The sequence below is a fragment of the Salvelinus sp. IW2-2015 genome, linkage group LG32, assembly GCF_002910315.2.
Source record: "Salvelinus sp. IW2-2015 linkage group LG32, ASM291031v2, whole genome shotgun sequence".
NCBI lineage: Eukaryota > Metazoa > Chordata > Actinopteri > Salmoniformes > Salmonidae > Salvelinus > Salvelinus sp. IW2-2015.
This window is the reverse complement of record NC_036871.1, coordinates 36,820,183-36,841,585: the sequence shown is the minus strand read 5'-3', so window position 1 is coordinate 36,841,585 and position 21,403 is coordinate 36,820,183. Positions and strand designations below refer to the sequence as shown.

The 21,403-nt window shown below is 43.9% G+C and overlaps 1 protein-coding gene across 1 annotated transcript in view; it reads left to right on the top strand.

The window, feature by feature from the left end:
• Window positions 1-21,403, top strand: part of LOC111956914 (calmodulin-regulated spectrin-associated protein 2) — a 121,490-nt gene that overhangs the window by 39,361 nt on the left and 60,726 nt on the right. Inside the window, 2 exon segments of the mRNA XM_070436527.1 lie at window positions 14,593-14,778; window positions 18,033-18,122. Coding sequence (XP_070292628.1) covers window positions 14,593-14,778; window positions 18,033-18,122 — 276 coding nt within the window.

Sequence of the window (21,403 nt, the reverse complement as noted above, 5' to 3'; positions counted from 1 at the left end):
ATGGATTCAAATTTAAAAATGTCCCATCAATCTAACACACAATATCCATAATGACATCACAAACCCTATACATCACAATACCCCATAATGACATCACAATACCCATAATGACAAACAGAAATACCTTATTTACATAAGTATTCAGACTCTTTGCTATGAGACTCGAAATTGAGTTCCGGTGCAACCTGTTCTATTGATCATCCTTGAGATGTTTCTACAACTTGATTGGAGTCCACCTGTGGTAAATTCAATTGATTGGACATGATTTGGAAAGGCACACCCCTGTCTATATACGATCCCACAGTTGACAGTGCATGTCAGAGCAAAAACCAAGTCATGAGATCAAAGGAATTGTCCGTAGAGCTCCGAGACAGGATTGTGTCGATGCACAGATCTGGGGAAAGATACCAAAAGATTTCTGCAGCATTGAAGGTCCCCAAGAACACAGTGGCCCCATCACTCTGAAATGGAAGAAGTTTGGAACCCCCAAGACTCTTCCTAGAGCTGGCCACCCGGCCAAACTGGAGAAATCAGGGAGAAGGGCCTTGGTCAGGGAGGTGACAAAGAACCCAATGGTCACTCTGACAGAGCCCCAGAGGTCTCTGTTGAGATGGGAGAACCTTCCAGAAGGACAACCATCTCTGCAGCACTCCACCAATCAGGCCTTTATGGTAAAGTGGCCAGACAGAAGCCACTCCTCAGTAAAAGCCACATGACAGCCCTCTTGAAGTTGTCAAAAGGCACCTAAAGACTCTCAGAGAAACACGATCCTCTGGTCTGATGATTGAACTTTTTGGCCTGAATGCCAAGTGTGACGTCTGGAGGAATCCAGGCACCGCTCATCACCTGGCCAACATCATCCCTACAGTGAAGCATGGTGGTGGCAGCATCCCTACAGTGAAGCATGGTGTGTCAGCATCATACTTTGTCTGAAATGGAAGAAGTTTGGAACCCCCAAGACTCTTCCTAGAGCTGGCCACCCGGCCAAACTGAGAAATCAGGGGAGAAGGGCCTTGGTCAGGGAGGTGACAAAGAACCCAATGGTCACTCTGACAGAGCCCCAGAGGTCTTCTGTTGAGATGGGAGAACCTTCCAGAAGGACAACCATCTCTGCAGCACTCCACCAATCAGGCCTTTATGGTAAAGTGGCCAGACAGAAGCCACTCCTCAGTAAAAGCCACATGACAGCCCTCTTGAAGTTTGTCAAAAGGCACCTAAAGACTCTCAGAGAAACACGATCCTCTGGTCTGATGATTGAACTTTTTGGCCTGAATGCCAAGTGTGACGTCTGGAGGAATCCAGGCACCGCTCATCACCTGGCCAACATCATCCCTACAGTGAAGCATGGTGGTGGCAGCATCCCTACAGTGAAGCATGGTGGTGGCAGCATCATACTTTGGGGATGTTTTTCAGCGGCAGGGACTGGGACACTAGTCAGGATCGAGTACAGAGAGATCATTGATGGAAAAACTGCTCCAGAGCGCTCAGGACCTCAGACTGGGGTGAAGGTACACCTTCCAACAGGACAATGACCCTAAGCACACAGCCAAGACTACGCAGGAGTGGCTACGGGACAAGTCTCTGAATGTTCTTGAGTGGCCCAGCCAGAGCCTGGACTTMAACCCGATCTAACATCTCTGGAGAGACCTGAAAATAGCTGTGCAGCAACACTCCCCATCCAACCTGACAGAGCTTTAGAGGATCTGCAGAGAAGAATGGGAGAAACTCCCCAAATACAGGTGTGCCAAGCTTGTAGCGTCATACCCAAGAAGACTTGAGGCTGTAATCACTGCCAAAGGTACTTCAACAAAGTACTGAGTAAAGAGTCTGAATACTTATGTAAATGTGATATTTCATTATTTTGTTTTTTGTTTTGCAAACATTTCTAAAAACCTGTTTTTGCTTTATCATTATGGGGTATTGTGTGTAGATTGCTGAGTAAAAAAAAAAAAAGTAATACATTTTAGAATAAGGCTGTAACGTAACAAAATGTGAAAAAAGTGTAGGATACTTTTCGAATGCARTGTAACTGCCGACAAAATGGCAGGCTGCATTGCAGTGCTTTTTCTCTCTCATCCTCCCCCCCTCCAATGCCCACATTCTAACCAGTGTGTTTATAATAAGACCAAACCATTTTTCTCTTGTGAATATTTAATGGCTGCTCGACACAGAGACCACAATTCATCTGCCCCATCTGCTGTGGCATACATAGAATCTCCTTCCTTCCCTCCCATCTAATCTTTCTCTCCTTCCCTCTATATCTCCTCATCAGTTATTTCTGTCTTTCTTTATCGCTCTTCTTCCCTCTCTCTCTTCAACAACACTTTCTCTCCCTCCTTGGTCTTTTTTTCTGTCTTTTTCCTCTCTTTTCTCTCGCTCTCTCTCCCGCCCTCTCTCGTTATGTCTTTCCTCTCTCTCGTCGGCTACTCTCTCCCCTCTCTCTCTCTGCCCCTTCTCTCTCCCCCTCTCTCTCTCTCTCTGTCTCTCTCCCTCCCTCTTTCCGTCTCTCTCTCTCCCCCCTCCTCCTCTCTCCCCCCTCTTTCCCTCTCTCTCCCCTCTTCTGTCCTTGCTCTTCTCCCTCTTCTCTCTCCCCTCTCTCTCCCCTAAAACATCTATAGAGGATCAAATAAAGTCTCTAGTTGTTGAAGATTGATCAAGAAGTAGATTTAGTTCTCAGGTGTGATGACGGGGTGGGTTGGAGACGGTGGGGACGGGACTTTGACGCATCCCCTGTCCTCTATAGTATCCAAGGACAGGGTAGGACTGTGTGTGTGTGTGCGTGTGTGTGGTGTGTTGTGTGTGTGTGTGTGTGTGTGTGTGGTGTGTGTGTGTAATGAGCGTACAGGGTCCAATGTTAACTTTTTCTCACTGGCCCACAAACAGAATTTCTACTGGGTGAGGTTTTAAATGCATTGGGGTCGCACAGGGCCAATAGTTGGCATGCTTTTCTCTCTATATGCAGGTATTAATAGCTACATTTGGTATTTATATGTGGTTTAAAAAGCTGTTTATTGAATATAAGTTGTACTCGATTTTTTTGAATTCTATTCATTGCATACATTTTTTGGTTTCTAAAGTACTACAGTGGATTTGTCTTAGAGAAAATAAATGTACATCTAAAAATAAGAAGCTGCCTCTTTAAGACAAACGTTCCTAAAGAAGATCGTCATGGCAACAGTAGCTGATGTGGCTGTGTTTATTTTCTATCGTATCAACAGTTAGGCTGTACTGCTGTCTTTAATTTGATCTTCTCCTTTAGCAGACTATCAACAAGGTAGCCAGCGTATCTAGCAGTTCTCTCATTGCGTTCCTTTGTAAACACTTTCCCTAAATAAATAAGCTCAGCGATAGGATGGTTACATTTTTGCTCAGGACACGGTGCGTGTACTGCTAGACTCTCATGGAACCGCTTGCTGTCGTGAACTTCGATATCAACGTCTGTACTGCTCGACACGGCTGTGTGCTGTTGTGAACGTATCAACGTCTAGCTGCTCAGACACACGTGTGGCTTGTGTGAACGTACTATCAACGGTCTGTAACTGCTCAGGACACGGTGTGCTGTGTTGAACTCGTAATCAACGTCCTGACTGCTCAGGACACCGGTGTGCTTTGTGAACGTCATCAAACGTCTGTACTGCTTCAGGAACACGGTGTGGCTGTGTGAACGTTACTATCAACGTCTGTACTGCTCAGGACACAGAACGGTGTCTGTTGTGGTAACGCTTCTGAGACCACATCAACGTCTTCCTTGACCTCTGCTCAGGACACGGTGTGCTGTTGAGTAACTTACTGCCACGGGGCGTGTATCAACGTCTGTACTGCTCAGGACACGGTGTGCTGTGTGAACGTATCAACGTCTGTACTGTCTCAGGACACGGTGTGCTGTGTACGTGAAACTGTCTGTGACACGTGACTGTGTCGATTCAACGTCGTGTACTGCTCAGGGTGACTACGTCCAATTGGGACTCGTGGATAGTAATGTTGAATGGAGCGGCAGTTCTATTGCGGAAATACAAATAGCATTGTAACGCTTTCATAACCTCTCTCTCGCCTCGGCTCACGGTCGAGGAAATGAGTAAGAGGTCGGACAAAACGGACTGATGCATAGAGTATGAACAAGTTAAAAACAAAGACACTTGCAGATACGAAATCTGAATAGCAATCAAAAACATAACGAATTTGTTAGACAGACCTGAACTTGAACTTACATAACACGAAGTAGCCTATCAGACAGCGTACATCAGAGTAAGACTAGACCACCCCAAACTTATAGCGAAACGACGAACAAACGAAACAGTCCCGCTGTTTTGCAACAGACACAGACAACGAACAATCATCCCACACAAACAAACAGTGAGAACCTACCTTAATATGGTTCTCAATCAGAGGAAAACGTCAAACACGCTGCCCCTAATTGAGGACCATATCAGGCAACAACTTTAACCCAACATAAACACACATAACATAGAAATGCCACCCCAACTCACGCCCTGACCAACTAAACATCAAAAAAAACAAGGAAAAACAGGTCAGGAACGTGACAAGCACTGCGTGTGTAGTCTTCTATGTTTTTTGCGACGGAGCAAGTAAATGTTGAACTGGAATACAAAAATGCGCCGAAAAGTTACTGTCCCGATCGAGATCCACTGGGAGACAGGTTTTTACTGGCCCCGCGGCCAGTGGGCCATCGTTACTGTTGGTCCTGGGGTGTAAACAGGAATTGACCTTATATTGCGCGCACGCCTACAGCCCGTTAATTTACCTCAGCTGTCTATATCTCCTGTCCCTCACACCAATACACACACACACAACACACACACACCACACACACACCAACACACCACACTATACACACACACACACACAACACACACACACAACACCTATATACACGCCCACACCTCTTTGTCTCTTATAACATGCACAATCTCTTCAGGATAGGCAGCTGCAGAGTGTAGCTCCCCATAGGAGTTGAGACAGTGTTTTGTTACACTCAGCAGTCTGTGTAGTTTAGTTCAGATACGTTTGGTGTTGCTGTGTTGGGTTTTATAGGAACCTCATGGTTTTTCACACACACCGCTACTTGGCCTGGTGGTACAGGTCAGAAGGAGGGTTGAGGATGACAGCAGGGAGGAGTGCAGTGGGGGAGCGGGGCGTGCCGACAGAGATGAATAGGAGGGGGGAGTGAGGGAATGGAGGGGTAGATGGGCTTCCGCTTGGCTGGGGTCTAGGGAGGAAGAACGGGAAAGGACTGTTTAAAGAGAGGGGGAAAGAGGAGAGGAAAGGGGGTGGATTTGGGACTATGTTATGGTATCGAGAGAGGAGAAGAGAGGGAATATATCTGCTATGAGAGAAGAGAGGGAATACTATCTTCTAGAGAGAAGAGAGGGAATATTATCTGTAGAGAGAAGAGAGGGAATATATCTGTAGAGAGAAGAGAGGGAATATATCTGTGAGAGAAGAGAGGGAATATATTGTAGGAGAAAGAGGGATATATCTGTAGAGAGAAAGAGGGAATATATCTGTAGAAAGAAAGAGAGGGATATATCTGTAGAGAGAAGAGAGGGAATATCTCTGTAGAGAGAAGAGGGGGAATAATATCTGTAGGAGAGAAGAGGGAATATATTGTTAGAGAGAGAGAGGGAATATCTCGTAGAGAGAAGAGAGAAGGATATATCTGTAGGGAGAAGAGAGGGAATATATCTGTAAGAGAGAAGGAGGGACATATACTGTAGAGAGAAGAGAGGGAATATATCTGTAGAGAGAAGAGAGGGATCTATGTGAAGAGAACATCTTGTAGAGCGAAGAGAGGGAATATCTTTCTGTACGAGAGAAGAGAGGAAATGTAGAGGCAAAGGGATCTATGTGAGGAGAAGAGAGAGGAATATATCTGTAGAAGAGAGAAGAGGGGAATAATCTGTAGAAGAGAAGAGAGGGAATATATCTGTTAGAAAGAAGAGAGGAATTATACTTCTGTAGAGAGAAGAGAGGGATATCTCTGTAGAGAAGAGAGGAATTTATATCTGTAGAGTAGAAGAGAGGGAATATCTCTGTAGAGAGAAAGAGGGAATATATCTTGTAGAGAGAAGAGAGAGAATATCTGTAGAGAGAAGAGGTATAATTTACGTAGAGAGAAGAGAGGGAATATACTTCTGTAGAGCAGAAGAGAGGGAAATATATCTTATAAAAGGAATACTCGTAGGAGAAGAGAGGGAATAATTCTGTAGAGAGAAGAGAGGGAATATATCTGTAGAGAAGAGGAAACGTAGGAGAAGAAATATCTGTAGGGAGAAGAGGGGGAATATATCTGTAGATAGAGAAGGGGAATATGATCTGTAGCATAGAAGAGAGGGAATATTCTGTGAAGGAGATGTATGAGAGAGAGAGAGGGAAATATATCTGTAGATAGAAGAGAGGGAATATATCTGTTAGAGAAAGATGGAAATATATCTTGTAGAAGAAGAGAGAAGATTTTTTTTTTTTTTTTTTTTTTTTTTTTTTTTTTTTTTTTATTTTTTTTTTTTTTTTTTTCTCCTGTAGAGACCGAAGAGAGCGGACATATATCTGTCCGAACGTGAAGAGAGGGAACAGTTCTCTCATAGCAGCAGAGGCAACGTAAATCTGTGTTAGGAGAAGGGACTATATCTGTTTAGGCTATGCTAGGGAGAAGAAGAGAGAGAAGGATTATTATCCATGCTCCAGAGAAGGAGAGGAAAGTTAGGAATGGTATGTGGTATCCTCGAGCTGATTCACAACTGCCAGTATGTAAATGGCTATGTGGTATATGAGGAGAGGAAAGGGGAATGGGTATGTGGCCTGAGAGAGTGCTAAGAGAACGCTCCTTAGTGCGCTAATCTGCCTTGGGATATAATGAGGAGTGGAAAGTGCGTCGAGCGCGCGAGGCAGTGACTGCCGGCCACCGCACATGCTCTCATAACAGTACGAAAGACGCTAGCAGTGGGCCGCGTTGGCGTTCATGTGTTAGTAGGAGTAGAGAGGAATACTGCCGGTGGCTTCACTGGCAGTATGGTACTTTCGGGTCTGGGGTCTCAGAGCAAGTCTGCAGTCCAATAGAGGACGTGGGGAATCTCAGAGCAATTCTCCCAGTACCATAGAAGGTGGTGGTCTCGAGAGTCCAAAATCTCACACACAGAAGTCTTATCTGCCAGCCTCTCATATGTCGCAGGACTGTATGCGCAAATACTCATCACGTGACATCGCCTCAGCGAGCGAGTGCTCTGTGCCTTCGCCACTCAGGACAACGGCCGTATATATCCTCGAATCCTCACTCACTATACATATGCGGGATCGTGATGAGCATACGTCCGTCTCCTCTCGAGCTCCAGCAGCTTCTCTGACAAAGCTTTGCCAATCGCTCCGTATATGTCACTCGCTTCCTCTCAATGTATATGTCGTTCGACTACGACTCGTGTCATACTAATTGAGTCATAGGCCTATAGCCTAGATATCTGGATCAGCTCACGTACAGAGTGCCTGTACAGATAAGAACCCATCTACTATAACCCTATGCCAGGGCCTGATTTACTGTAGGGTAGACCTCACCGGAGAAGCCTGTGCGTGTGCTCCCGTTCGCCTCTCCTGCAACTACTTCCGCAGAGCATGCTTCTGAAATGCATGCTGCGTGACGTGGCCTGCGATTAGACGTTCGGCGCTTTAATCTTCCGTACACGCCTGCCATCTCATTATAGTATATAACACTCATACACCGTGCCTCCTCTAGCATGTGCTATAGCTTCTACTCGTGACATCTCGGTGTCTATACGCAGCTGGAGCATCACCACCTGGTATGGCTCCACCTCTCTTCTCTCTCTCATCGTGTGTCTCGCTCTGCGTGTGGTCTCACGCTATATTCTTCATACCCGGCAAGACGATCTCTCTCGCGAAGATAATCTTCATATCGACATTGGTGACGCTCACGTCTGATAACAAACCCGGCTACGCTACTTGCAGTCCTCCCTAGCAGGCGTCTCCCGCGTACGACACACATGCGGCTGGGCCAGCCCCCTTTTGTCAGTCAGACCTCGCGTGTACAGTCATCTCCCTCCCTCCCTCCATGGTCTCTCCTCGTCCGCTCGATAGTATATACTCCCGAGTTGTTTCTCATCTTAATAATTGGGGACAGCCGGGCCAGTCACCCTGTTGATCAGACACTGTTACTCTACCTGATTCCTCATAGTGTATGCGACTCACACATCTCACCAATACGCAGTATTACATCAGTCCAGTATTAGACAGGCACGTCATCTCGTGGAATATGCTCTCATTAGCTATCGAACTGATACGTGACTCGTGTCTCAGTTCAACCTCTCAGCATCATAGTAGACAGCAACACCACCGCGCACCGTCAGTGCGTACTATATAGCACTGTCTCCTAGTCTCGGTTCTGGCGTACACCTCCTCTACCTACCTCATGCTCATCCAGATATCTTAGGCCAATGTGCGCGTTCATATCTCTCGTGCCGCTCACTCTTCGGAGACGGTATACCTATCACTCCTGGGGAATGGTCTTCGCAGCTCGCCACTAGGTGCAGCGCACTTCTCTACATCATTTATGCAATTCCTGGAGTAAGTATCGATTCGCACGTGGCACCTCGTCACCTCATGTTGCACACTCATCTAGTTCACATTCCACACCGTTGAGCCGGGCCACCTCTGCAGACCCGACACGTCTTGATAACGACATTCCAAGGTGAGCCGTGCTCAACCACCGCCCTCCGTCCGCCTCCTTCGCCTTGTCGACGCAATGTCGACAAATCATCTCGACCTGCTATAACACTCCTATCAATATAGTTCACGATCACACTCATATCATCTCTACTATTAGTGTCACTCACCTCATGGGGTGCTCCTTCGTGATCTCTCCGTGAACGCATTTGCCCAGACAAGCTGGGCCATCACCCTTTTTGCATACTCCAGACCGTACTGTGAGTCTCGAGTATCTAGAGTATTCTTCTTCTCTCTTCCATGCTAACCGCTATATATACAGTCGCTATCTGTATCAGACAGCTGGTTCCTCGTTTGCTTGTAGGCATATAACAAGCATGTAAGCTACTCTACGTATTATAAAATGTACATTTACAAGTGGAGTCAAATATGAACGTTTACAGCAGTAAAATGATTCATCCTTTTGATCACACACACACACACACACACACACACACACACACACACACACACACACACACACACACACAGCCTTAGTTGCTGAATAACGGGCAACAAAAGCAGGATTTATGCTTTACGCCACACTAATAACAGCTTTACTACCGTGTTTGATGACCTAATGAGAGAGGATGGGATGTCAATATGTGTTCTCTTCAAGCAATGTCCATGTTTTCACTGTGAGAGGAGAGGAGTACAGTTGTCTCTATGACCCGTCATACGTTATCTGGTCATAAAACCACAGCCTTAGAAGGTGCTACTGTCACCAACCAAGTCCCATTAGGAATGGTACTGAAGACACACACACAGTAGATATCTTTATGAGGGGATTAGTGAAAGCTAGGGCATGTCTTTTAATCCATGTTTACTGTCAACACCAGTACGGATTTCATTCCAGTGACTGTAAGCAGCTTGATCAGTTCAAGCTCACCCCAACTCAGCTATCTAGCGTGACAGTATCTTTCCCTACACTCTTTAAAAAAGGGTTCCAAAAGTGTTCTTCGGCTGTCCCCATAGGAGAACTCTTTTTGGTTTCAGGTTAAACCCTTTTTGGTTCCAGGTAAAACCATTTTGGGTGCCATGTAGAACCKTCTGTGGAAASGGTTCTACTTGGAACCAAAAGGATTCTACCTGTAACCAACAATGGGGGTGGCAGGGAGCCTAATGGTTATAGCGTTGGGCCAGTAACCGAAAGGTTGCTGGATCAAATCCCCGAGCTGACCAGGTAAAAATGATGTTCTGCCTCTGAAAAAGYCAATTAACCCACTGTTCCCTGGTAGGCTGTCATTGTAAATAGGAATTTGTTCTTAACTGACTTTCCAAGTTAAATAAAGGTTAAATAAAAATAAATAAAATGGTTGTTCAAAGGGTTCTCCTATGGGGACAGCTGAAGAACCCTTTTAGGTTCTAGAGAGCACCTTTTTTTCCCAATGAGCAACAATGTAAAAAAAAAAAAAGCCTCCAAAACAACACTGAAATTAGTTAAAATATCAGAATATTTAGATATTTTCATATTTTCTCATAGCATATTATAGCAAACAACTTTATCAACACGGACACGAAGTGACTGTCTCTGCTATTACATCACAGAGTGCACTCCTCCCTAATTTTGGACTGAGGTTGCATTACAGTATCTAATACATCCACTGTTTTATTTGTGTTTGTATTTAATTGAATTGAAAAGTGTTTACTCCCATAAGCCCAACATGCCTCAAAGTTATTATACTTCTGCCAGCTTACGAACATGTTCAAAACATTAAAGATTAGTGTGTTTGTGTACATACAGCCAGAGGGTTCAGAAGAGACTCGGACTAAATCTCATAACTGCACACTCTGTCTATAAAGCTGTTGGTTTAAATCCAGAGTGGATTCCTGGATAATAAAGTCCAGTGTACTGTAAGCCTCTTGGGCTGTCAGTCAGAACAGAAGAGCTGCCAGCTGTGTGTCTGTCTTTCACCTTACTTTGATTCCGTAGACTAACTGTATATCACTGAATTCTCTCTCTCTCTCTCTCTCTCTCTCTCTCAATTGAGATGGTTTGGGATGAGTTGGACCACAGAGTGAAGGAAAAGCAGCCAACAAGTGCTCAGCATATGTGAGAACTCCTTCAAGACTGTTGGAAAAGCATTACAGGAAGCTGGTTGAGAGAATGTCAGGAGTGTGCAAAGCTGTCATCAAGGCAAAGAGTGGCTACTTTTGCCAGCAGCATACCACCCTGCATCCCACTGCTGCCTTGCTTCTGAAGCTAAGCAGGGTTGGTCCTGGTTGGTCCCTGGATGGGAGACCAGATGCTGCTGGAAGTGGTGTTGGAGGGCTGGTAAGAGGCACTCTTTCCTCCGGTCTAAAAAAAGATCCCAATGCCCCAGGGTGTGATTGCAGACATTGCCCTGTGTAGGGGGCCGTCTTTCAGATGGGATGTTAAACAGGTGTCCTTACTCTCTGTGGTAACTAAATGATCCCAGGGTGTGATTGCAGACATTGCCCTGTGTAGGGGGCTGTCTTTCAGATGGGATGTTAAACAGGTGTCCTTACTCTCTGTGGTAACTAAATGATCCCATGGCACTTATTGTAAACGTAGGGGTGTTAACCCCGGTGTCATGAGTAAATTCCCTTAATCTGGCCCTCATACCATCATGGCCACCTAATCATCCCCAGCTTCCAATTGGCTCATTCACCCCCCTCCTCTCCCCTGTAACTATTCCCCAGGTTGTTGCTGTAAATGAGAACGTGTTCTTGGTTACTACATGATTTCATTGTTTTGATGTCTTCGCTATTATTCTACAATGTAGAAAATACAAAAAAAAWTCTACATACAAATTTTCTACATACTAAAAACCCTGGATTGAGTAAGTATGTCCAAATTTAGGGCTTTTTGTTCACGTTAAGGATTCCGATTTCATTTGAACATTCACAGCCCTAGAAGAGGGTATATACTGTATGCTATGTTAGGCATCTACTAGAACTATGAAGTTACACAGGTCCTCATTTCATATGTCTGAATCACACCGATTATGCTGCATCAGATTAAGCAGTTGATCTGTCATTCTTGGAGGAGTGATGTCAGAAAATACAGTCCTTATTTTGAAAAACTGACGGCGATAAAATAGTAATTCGATGATCTATTTAATGTATAGCTTTCACCAAATCCTAACTGTGTAATGTTTTACCACTGTAGTCTGTAGTGACACTCTGTACAAACCTACTATATTTACTGGCAGAGGAGTAGAGGAACTGGGACTGACTTTAAATATCTGGGAGGGAAAGCATGGAAACATTGGTTAGTTGGTCTCCGTGCCTCTCTCTCTCTCTCTCTCTCTCTTTTTCTCGCTCTCCTTCTGTCTGTTTGTCTGCCCCCCCTTTCCTCCATCTGCCTCTCTCTTTTGGAAACCCAGTGTCCCCCACTGCGTGTAAACAGTCTCTTATATATGTGTCTCTATGGGGTCATGATGAACAGAGGTTTGTGGGTCATGATGAACAATTATTTTCTGTTTTGTGTTTCCCTGTTTTGTTCCTTGGTGCTGTTGGTTTTGTTGCTAGGTGCTGTTCCTTTGTGCTGTTGGTTTTGTTCCTTGATACTGTTAGTTTTGTTGCTAGTTGTTAGTTTTGCTGCTTGGTGCTGTTGGTTTTGCTGCTTGGTGCTGTTGGTTTTACTTCAGTAGTTTTATTGGAATAACAGACTCAGTTCATTTCTAGGTTTCCTATAGATTGTCCTTATAATAGGCCACTTGCAGTTTTGTGACAACACAATGCCACAGATGTCTCAAGTTTTGAGGGAGCGTGCAATTGGCATGCTGACTGCAGGAATGTCCACCAGAACTGTTGCCAGAGAATTGAATGTTCATTTCTCTACCGTTTTAGAGAATTTGGCAGTATGTCCAACCGGRCTCACAACCGCAGACCACGTGTACTCACGCCAGCACAGAACCTCCACATCCGGATTCTTCATCTGCGGGATTGTCTGAGARCAGCCACCTGGGCAGGTGATGAAACTGTGGGTTTGGACAACTGATCCTCACCAGGATCTTGACCTGACAGCAGTTCGGCGTCGTAAGCGACTTCAGTGGGCAAATGCTCACCTTCAATGGCCACTGGCACGCTGGAGAAGTGGGCTCTTCACGGATGAATCTCGATTTCAGCTGTACRGGGCCGATGGCAGARAATGTCGTCATGCTGGCGAGCYGTTTGCTGATGTGCCCCATGGTGGGGTTATGGTATGAGCAGGCATAAGATACAACAAACACAATTGCATTTTATCAATGGCAATTTGAATGCACAGAGATGCTGTGACAAAATCCAGCATGATAATGATCGGCCCTATMTCACAAGGATCTGTACACAATTCCTGGAAGCTGAAAATGTCCCAGACCTTTCATGGCCTGCATACTCACCAGACATGTCACCCATTGAGCATGTTTGGGATGCTCTGAATCGACGCGTATGACAGTGTGTTCCAGTTACCGCCAATAATCAACAACTTCGCCCAGCCATGCAACAGCCTAATCAACTCTATATAAAGGAGATGTGTCACGCTGTATAAGGCAAATGGTGGTCACACCATATACTAACTGTTTTTTTAAGGTATCTGTGACCAACAGATGCATATCTGTATTCCNGTGTTCCAGTTACCGCCAATAATCAACAACTTCGCCCAGCCATGCAACAGCCTAATCAACTCTATATAAAGGAGATGTGTCACGCTGTATAAGGCAAATGGTGGTCACACCAMATACTAACTGTTTTTTTAAGGTATCTGTGACCAACAGATGCATATCTGTATTCCCAGTCATGTGAAATCCATAGATTAGGGCCTAATGAATTTATTTCAATTGACTGATTTCCTTATATGAACRGTAACTCATTAAAATCTTTGAAATTGTTCATGTTACGTTTATATTTTTGRTCAGTGTATATAAGTTATTTTTATATTTACYTCATTTAGCAGACACTCTAATCCAGAGKGGTTTACAGGAYCAATTAGYGTTAAATGCCTTTATCAAGGGCACATCAATAGATTTTTTTRCACCTAGTCGGCGTGAGGATTCGAACCAGAAACCTTCTGGTTACTGGCCCAACGCTCTTATCTGCTAGGCTACCTGCCTATTGTGATAACTACATAATGTAGTACTAGGTAATGTAACATGCAGTCATTTCGGCTTGAATCAACTGATTGTAGATCAGCCGTCCCACACTAGTTACCTTCTGAATCCATCTGAATGTGAACAGCAACGCTGACCTGCGTCCCAAGCAGGAAGTAAACACACACTAGAAATGTTAGAGTGGAGCAGACCCATGAAGAGGCAGGAAGAGCAGTTGTTCTGTTCTGCCCCCCCGGAATGGAAAGGCCAGCAGAATGTCATGCTTTGTACTGTTCTACTCAGACCAACACACACTCACACACACATTTACACTCAAACCAAACCAAAACACACTCACACACATTACACTCAGACCAACACTCACACACACATTTACATTTACACTCAAACCAAAACACACTCACACACATTACACTCAGACCAACACACTCACACACACATTTACACTCAGACCAACACACACTCACCCATACATTTATGCTCAGACCAACACACACACACACACACACACACACACATTTGAGTTCCCCATTTAGAACTTAAGTGACGTCCATGAATGTTTTCATAAGTACTGAAACCGGTTTTGTACCAAACATGCCCAATGTTTTTGTGACCTACATTTGATCTTAGATGGGTATCTTTGACCCTCAGTCTCACCTGTTTGTTCTGGTTGACATGAAGAGGGAATGGGAAATAATGTTCTCTGTGAAACATTGATGATGGTGTCCTCTCTGAGCATCTAGTCTAGCAACCATCTCTAGTCCATGTTCTCTGAGAGGATCCACTCTAACACCTCTCCATCTCTCTTCCCCAGAGTTCCCACCTGGCCCTGATAGACACTCTGATGTTGGCGTACACGGTGGAGATGGTGAGTGTGGAGCGGGTGATGGCSTGTGTCCACAGATGCTCCTCCCCTCTCAACGACCCCTCCCACCCCGACGGACACATCAGAGATCTGCCCTACGACACTGAGGACGCAGTCACCACATGGATCAACAAGGTAGGGTACTAAGATACACACACACTCCTCTAATACCAGAGATATGATATATTAGGCCCCACTGTATATTCTTAAAGCTGAGATCCCAGAAAGGTGAAACGACGCCACTGGCACATTTGTTATTGTTTTTGATTAGAGGAAATGAGCAGCCAGCATTGTGGGTAAAAACCTAGTAGAACTCAGCTGTTCTATGGGGCGTGCAATGATGTCAGAGGGAAAAAACGATGTTTAGTTTTAAGTAACGTCTCTGTTGTAATATTGCAAACGGACGTGGCAGTTTCACACGCAGCTTCCGTTTTTAATTTGATTTTATTTCACCTTTATTTAACCAGGTAGGCCAGTTGAGAACAAGTTCTCAACATGCCAGATCAGATTACTGAGAYAGACCCCAGTCAGAATAAACTTGATCTCATTTTAAGGTCTGTTTACACAGGATTGGGAGGTTTAACCAGGAACCAAATGTACGTACAGTCAGAGTCTTAGCCCTAAAAGATAGTTCTTGTTAGCGGCTAAAATTCGGATAATGCATCCCCACCGTTGGAATCCTAATAACATCCCATTAAATCAAGTCTGGCTCTGTGTCATTGAGCTTGTTTACATTCCTCCCTGCAGAAGCCCATGTGTTTCCTGCTCCCTGCTGCAGGCCAAGGCCAGACGGATACCAAAAATGTACCCACACACACACACAATCACACAAACACGACACACACACACACACACACACACACACCAACACACACACGTGTACACACACACACACACACACACACACACGTGTCACAATAATGAGCCACGCATGGGAAAAATGCACACTCATGCGGAAGATATGATGGATGAACACAAATATTAACATGAATACACACACCACTCAGGAAACGCACAGATACACACTTGATCACTAGTTGTGGATGACTCACACATGTCTCACACACAAGCAGCTCGCAGGCATACAGTAAGTAGTGCACCATAGTGAGTCTCAGTTCATGTTGTGTGTGCTGTGTGTGTGTGTGTGTGTTGTGTTGTGGTGTGTGTGTGTGTGTGTGTGTGTGTGTGTTGTGTTGTGGTGTGGGTGTGTGTTGTGTGTGTGTGTGTGGATTGTGTGTCGTGTGTGTGTGTGTGTGTAGTTCTTGTATGAGGTGTCACACTGGCACTGGACCCTTTGAAGAGACAACAGCCTAGAAAAAACAAGATTAGGACTCTTTATCATTAAAACCTATCAGACAATGGACTCCTTCTATTTCCCATGATGTTTTGTACACTCTCGATACCATAACAAGGCTTAGCGTGGAAACGTTTATGAGGCCTATGAAGATGTTTTCACTGTGCTGAATGATGAAGTCATAGTAGTGCTTTAAAGTTTAACTGAAGTAGCTACATTATGGAAGCTGTTAATCCCCCTACATTATGGAAACTGTAATCTCTCCCCTACATTAATGGATTGTAATCTCCCCTACATTATGGAAACTGTAATCTCCCTACATAATGGAAGCTGTAATCTCCCCTACATTATGGAACTGTAATCTCCCTACATATATGGAAGCTGTAATCTCCCCTACATTATGGAAACTGTAATCTCTCCCTTACATAATGAAGCTGTAATCTCCCCTACATTATGGAAGCTGTAATCTCCCTACATTATGGAGCTGTAATCTCCCCTACATTATGGAACTGTAATCTAATCTCCCCTACATTATAGAAACTGTAATCTAATCTCCCCTACATTATGGTAGCTGTAATCTCCCCTACATTATGGAAGCTGTTAATCTCCCCTACATTATGGAAGCTGTAATTCTCACCTACATTATGGAGAGCTGTAATCTCCCCTACATTATGGAAGCGCGTAATCTCCCCTACTATATGGTAGCTGTAATCTCCCCCGTACCCATTATGGTAGCGTGTAATCTCACCTACATTATGGTAGCTGTAACATCTAAAATGAACCTTTATCGATAGCCCTGGTACATTCTCACCTACATTATGGAAGCTGTATTCAACGCTAAATTATGGAAGCTGTAATCTCACCTACATTATGGTAGCTGTAATCTCACCCTACATCCTGGATGTTAGACTGTAATCTCACCACAGTCCCTACATTATGGAAGCTGTATCTAATCTCCCCCTACATCTTATGGTAGCTGTAATCTCCCTACATTATGAGAGCATGTAATCTTCCCCTACATTATGGTAGCCCTGTAATCTCACCTACATTATGGTAGCTGTATCTCACCTACATTATGGAATGCTGTAATATAATCTCACCTACATAATATGGTAGCTGTAATCTCCCTACATACTTATGGTAGCTGTAATCTCACCTACATTTATGGTAGCTGTAATCTCCCCTACAGGTGAGGCCTGATTAGAGAGAACCTGTAATACTCACCACATTGTGGAAAACTGTACATACGACACATACATTATGGTATCTAGTAGTCTCCACCTTACATTATGGTAGCTGGTAATCTCACCTACATTTTATGGAACTAGATATCGACCTACATTCAATGGTATCTGTAGTCTCCCCTAATCATGTATGTAGCTGTAATCCTTCCAAATCCGTGACATTAGTGGACACTGTCAACTATGACACCTACATTATGTAGTAGTATACTTGCTGTAATCTACTCTATGGAAACTACGCCTAACATATGGTATCATAAAGCCCTACTTGGTAGCTGTAATCTCACCTACATTATGGAAATGTAATATGATAATTAGTGTCTGCCCCTACATTATGGATCGTAATCTCCTAAGGTAGTGTGTCTCGCCTCTACATTATTGGAAGTAACAGCCTGTAATCTCCCCTAGCAGTATCAATGTATGCTGTAATATCGAAACTAACATTATGTATGCTGTCAGTCTCCCACATACATTATGGTAGCTGTAATCTCCCCTACATTATGGTAGCTGTAGTCTCCCCTACATTATAGAAGCTGTAATCTCCCCTACATTATGGTAGCTGTAGTCTCCCCTACATTATGGTAGCTGTAGTCTCCCCTACATTATGGTAGCTGTAGTCTCCCCTACATTATGGAAGCTGCAATCTCACCACTCAGCCACAAGAGACTAGTCACCGCTGAAAGTCACTGTTTCCTATCGTTCTCTCTCACTTACACACACAAAAACAAAACCTCTACATTCATTCCCCCTCATTACACTCATTGCTTGTTGTTAATGTGACCCTCAATAATAACCGCTCTGTCTCTGTCTCTGTCTCTGTCTCTCTCTCTGTCTCTCTCTCTGTCTCTGTCTAGGTGAATGAGCACCTCAGGGAGATTCTGGTGGAGGAGCAGAAGTTGAGAGAGAGCTCTTGTCTTGAGACCACAGCTACAGGAGCTCAGAGGGTGAGTACAGACCTTCCCCCTGCTAACAGAAAACAGGAACTCAGTCTCATGCCAGCTGCATAGAGAGACACTGCTACGCTATGAGAGGGAGAGAGAGACTGCACTGCAGGGACTTATGGAAGGCCTACATTCTTAGAAAATAAATGTTGGCTTCCATGTAGAACCCTCTGTGGAATGGAACCCAAAAGGTTTCTACCTGGAACCAAAAGGTTTCTACCTGGAACCAAAAATGGTTCTCCTATGGGGGTAGCTGAAGAACCCTTTTGGAAGGGGGGTGGGGGTGAGAGAAGATCGTCTTTTGAATACTCTATCAGTTGTTGACACAGGGGACAGTCACAGTAGCCACTGGGTCATTTCAGATTGAATAGGACATACAGGGGGGATTCTAGCAGCTTCTTACCGCCCACTGTTCTGGAGGCAGGGCTTTTTCACTCAGAAAAGTCTTGGCCGGGCCGCCTATGTGTCCAAACCGTATTAATATTCAGGATGGAAAAACATTTTCAGTGTMAACTTAAATGACTAAAACCAGATTTAAAGTATGTAGAAACGATAATAAACCTATATATTTTCTACAAAGATCATCTTCGAGAACTAACAATCACCTAAATAAAAGCTAGACAGTCAGGGAGAATCTAKAWWWWWTTWAATGATGCATTCAGTAGTATTTTTGTCATGGAATGAGTTGATTTAGTTATAATGTTTGAGTCACTCAGATAGTATAAGCCATGGCAGAATGTGTAGAATTGCAGGAAATTAGCTTTAAAACTGCTAATTTTGTCACTGCGGCCAACAGGAGGGCCTCTAAAATGTTTGGTCGGCGACCGCACCATTGTCGTAGTACAGTAGATTTATACCTGTGGGATTCCTTGAGAACAGTAGATTACAGTAGATTTATACCTGTAGGATACTGTAGTACAGTAGATTACAGTAGATTTATACCTGTAGATACTGTAGTACAGTAGATTTATAACCTGTAGGATACTGTAGTACAGTAGATTTATACCTGTAGGATACTGTAGAACAGTAGATTTATACCTGTAGGATACTGTAGTACAGTAGATTTATACCTGTAGGATACTGTAGTACAGTAGATTTATACCTGTAGGATACTGTAGTACAGTATATTTATACCTGTAGGATACTGTAGTACAGTAGATTTATACCTGTGGGATTCTGTAGAACAGTAGATTACAGTAGATTTATACCTGTAGGATACTGTAGTACAGTAGATTTATACCTGTAGATACTGTAGTACAGTAGATTTATACCTGTAGGATACTGTAGTACAGTAGATTTATACCTGTAGGATACTGTAATACAGTCGATTTATACCTGTAGGATACTGTAGTACAGTAGATTTATACCTGTAGGATACTGTAGTACAGTAGATTTATAACCTGTAGGATACTGTAGTACAGTAGATTTATACCTGTAGGATACTGTAGTACAGTAGATTTATACCTGTAGGATACTGTAGTACAGTGATTTATACCTGTAGGATACTGTAGTACAGTAGATTTATACCTGTAGGATACTGTAGTACAGTAGATTACAGTAGATTTATACCTGTAGGATACTGTAGTACAGTAGATTTATACCTGTAGGATACTGTAGTACAGTAGATTTATACCTGTAGGATACTGTAGTACAGTAGATTTATACCTGTAGGATACTGTAGTACAGTAGATTTATACCTGTAGGATACTGTAGTACAGTAGATTTATACCTGTAGGATACTGTAGTACAGTAGATTACAGTAGATTATACCTGTAGATACTGTAGTACAGTAGATTACAGTAGATTTATACCTGTAGGATACTGTAGTACAGTAGATTTATACCTGTAGGATACTGTAGTACAGTAGATTTATACCTGTAGGATACTGTAGTACAGTAGATTTATACCTGTAGGATACTGTAGTACAGTAGATTTTACCTGTAGATACTGTATACAGTAGATTTATACCTGTAGGATACTGTAGTACAGTCGATTGATCTGGTCCTAATGGTTCATGTAGATCAATGTGTAAATCAATGACCAGTAAGACCTAGGTGTAATTACAGTACAGAATATCATCCTGGTTATTGTATTGTTCTCAGTTTAAACCCAGTGGATAGTGTAGCCTGGGTGCCTGACTGTTTTTGCATTCAACAACGATACAGCATCTATGCCGTACAGGACAAGTAGCCTAGTAAAGATGGCATCGTAGCCTAGTAAAAAGGGCATCGTAGCCTAGTCAAGATGGCATCGTAGCCTAGTAAAGATGGCATCGTAGCCTAGTAAAGATGGTATTGTAGCCTAGTAAAGATGGCGTCGTAGCCTAGTAAAGATGGTATGTAGCCTAGTAAGATGGCGTCGTAAGCCTAGTAAAGAGGGCATCGTAGCCTAGTAAAGAGGGCATCGTAGCCTAGTAAAGAGGGCATCGTAGCCTAGTAAAGATGGCATCGTAGCCTAGTAAAGATGGCATCGTAGCCTAGTAAAGATGGCATCGTAGCCTAGTAAAGATGGCATCGTAGCCTAGTAAAGAGGGCATCGTAGCCTAGTAAAGAGGCATCGTAGCCTAGTAAAGAGGTATCGAGCCTAGTAAAGATGGTATCGTAGCCTAGTCAAGATGCATTGTAGCCTAGTAAAGATGGCGTCGTAGCCTAGTAAAGATGGCGTCTAGCCTAGTAAAGATGGCGTCGTAGCCTAGTAAAAGATGGCGTCGTAGCCAGTAAAGATGGTGTCGTAGCCTAGTAAAGATGGCGTCGTAGCCTAGTAAAGAGGGCATCGTAGCCTAGTAAAGATGGCATCGTAGCCTAGTAAAGAGGGCATCGTAGCCTAGTAAAGATGGTATTTGAGCCTAGTAAAGATGGCATCGTAGCCTAGTAAAGATGGGATCGTAGCCTAGTAAAGATGGCTCGTAGCCTAGTAAAGATGGCGGTCGTAGCCTAGTAAAGAGGGCGTCGTAGCCTAGTAAAGAGGGCATCGTAGCCTAGTAAAGATGGCATCGTAGCCTAGTAAAAATGTATTGTAGCCTAGTAAAGAGGGCATCGTAGCCTAGTAAAGATGGCATTGGTCGATCCGTCAATGTCTCCACAGTCTGTTTTCATTGCATGCATCTACATCATACTACATGCTTAGCTTGAATAACCCCAGAATAAACTTACCTGTGTGTTTGTTGTGTGTGTGTGTGTGTGTTGTGGTGTGTGTGTGTGTGTGTGTGTGTGTTGTGTGTGTGTGTGTTGTGTGTGTGTGTGTGTGTGTGTGTTGTGTGTGTGTGTGTGTGTGTGTGTGAAAGC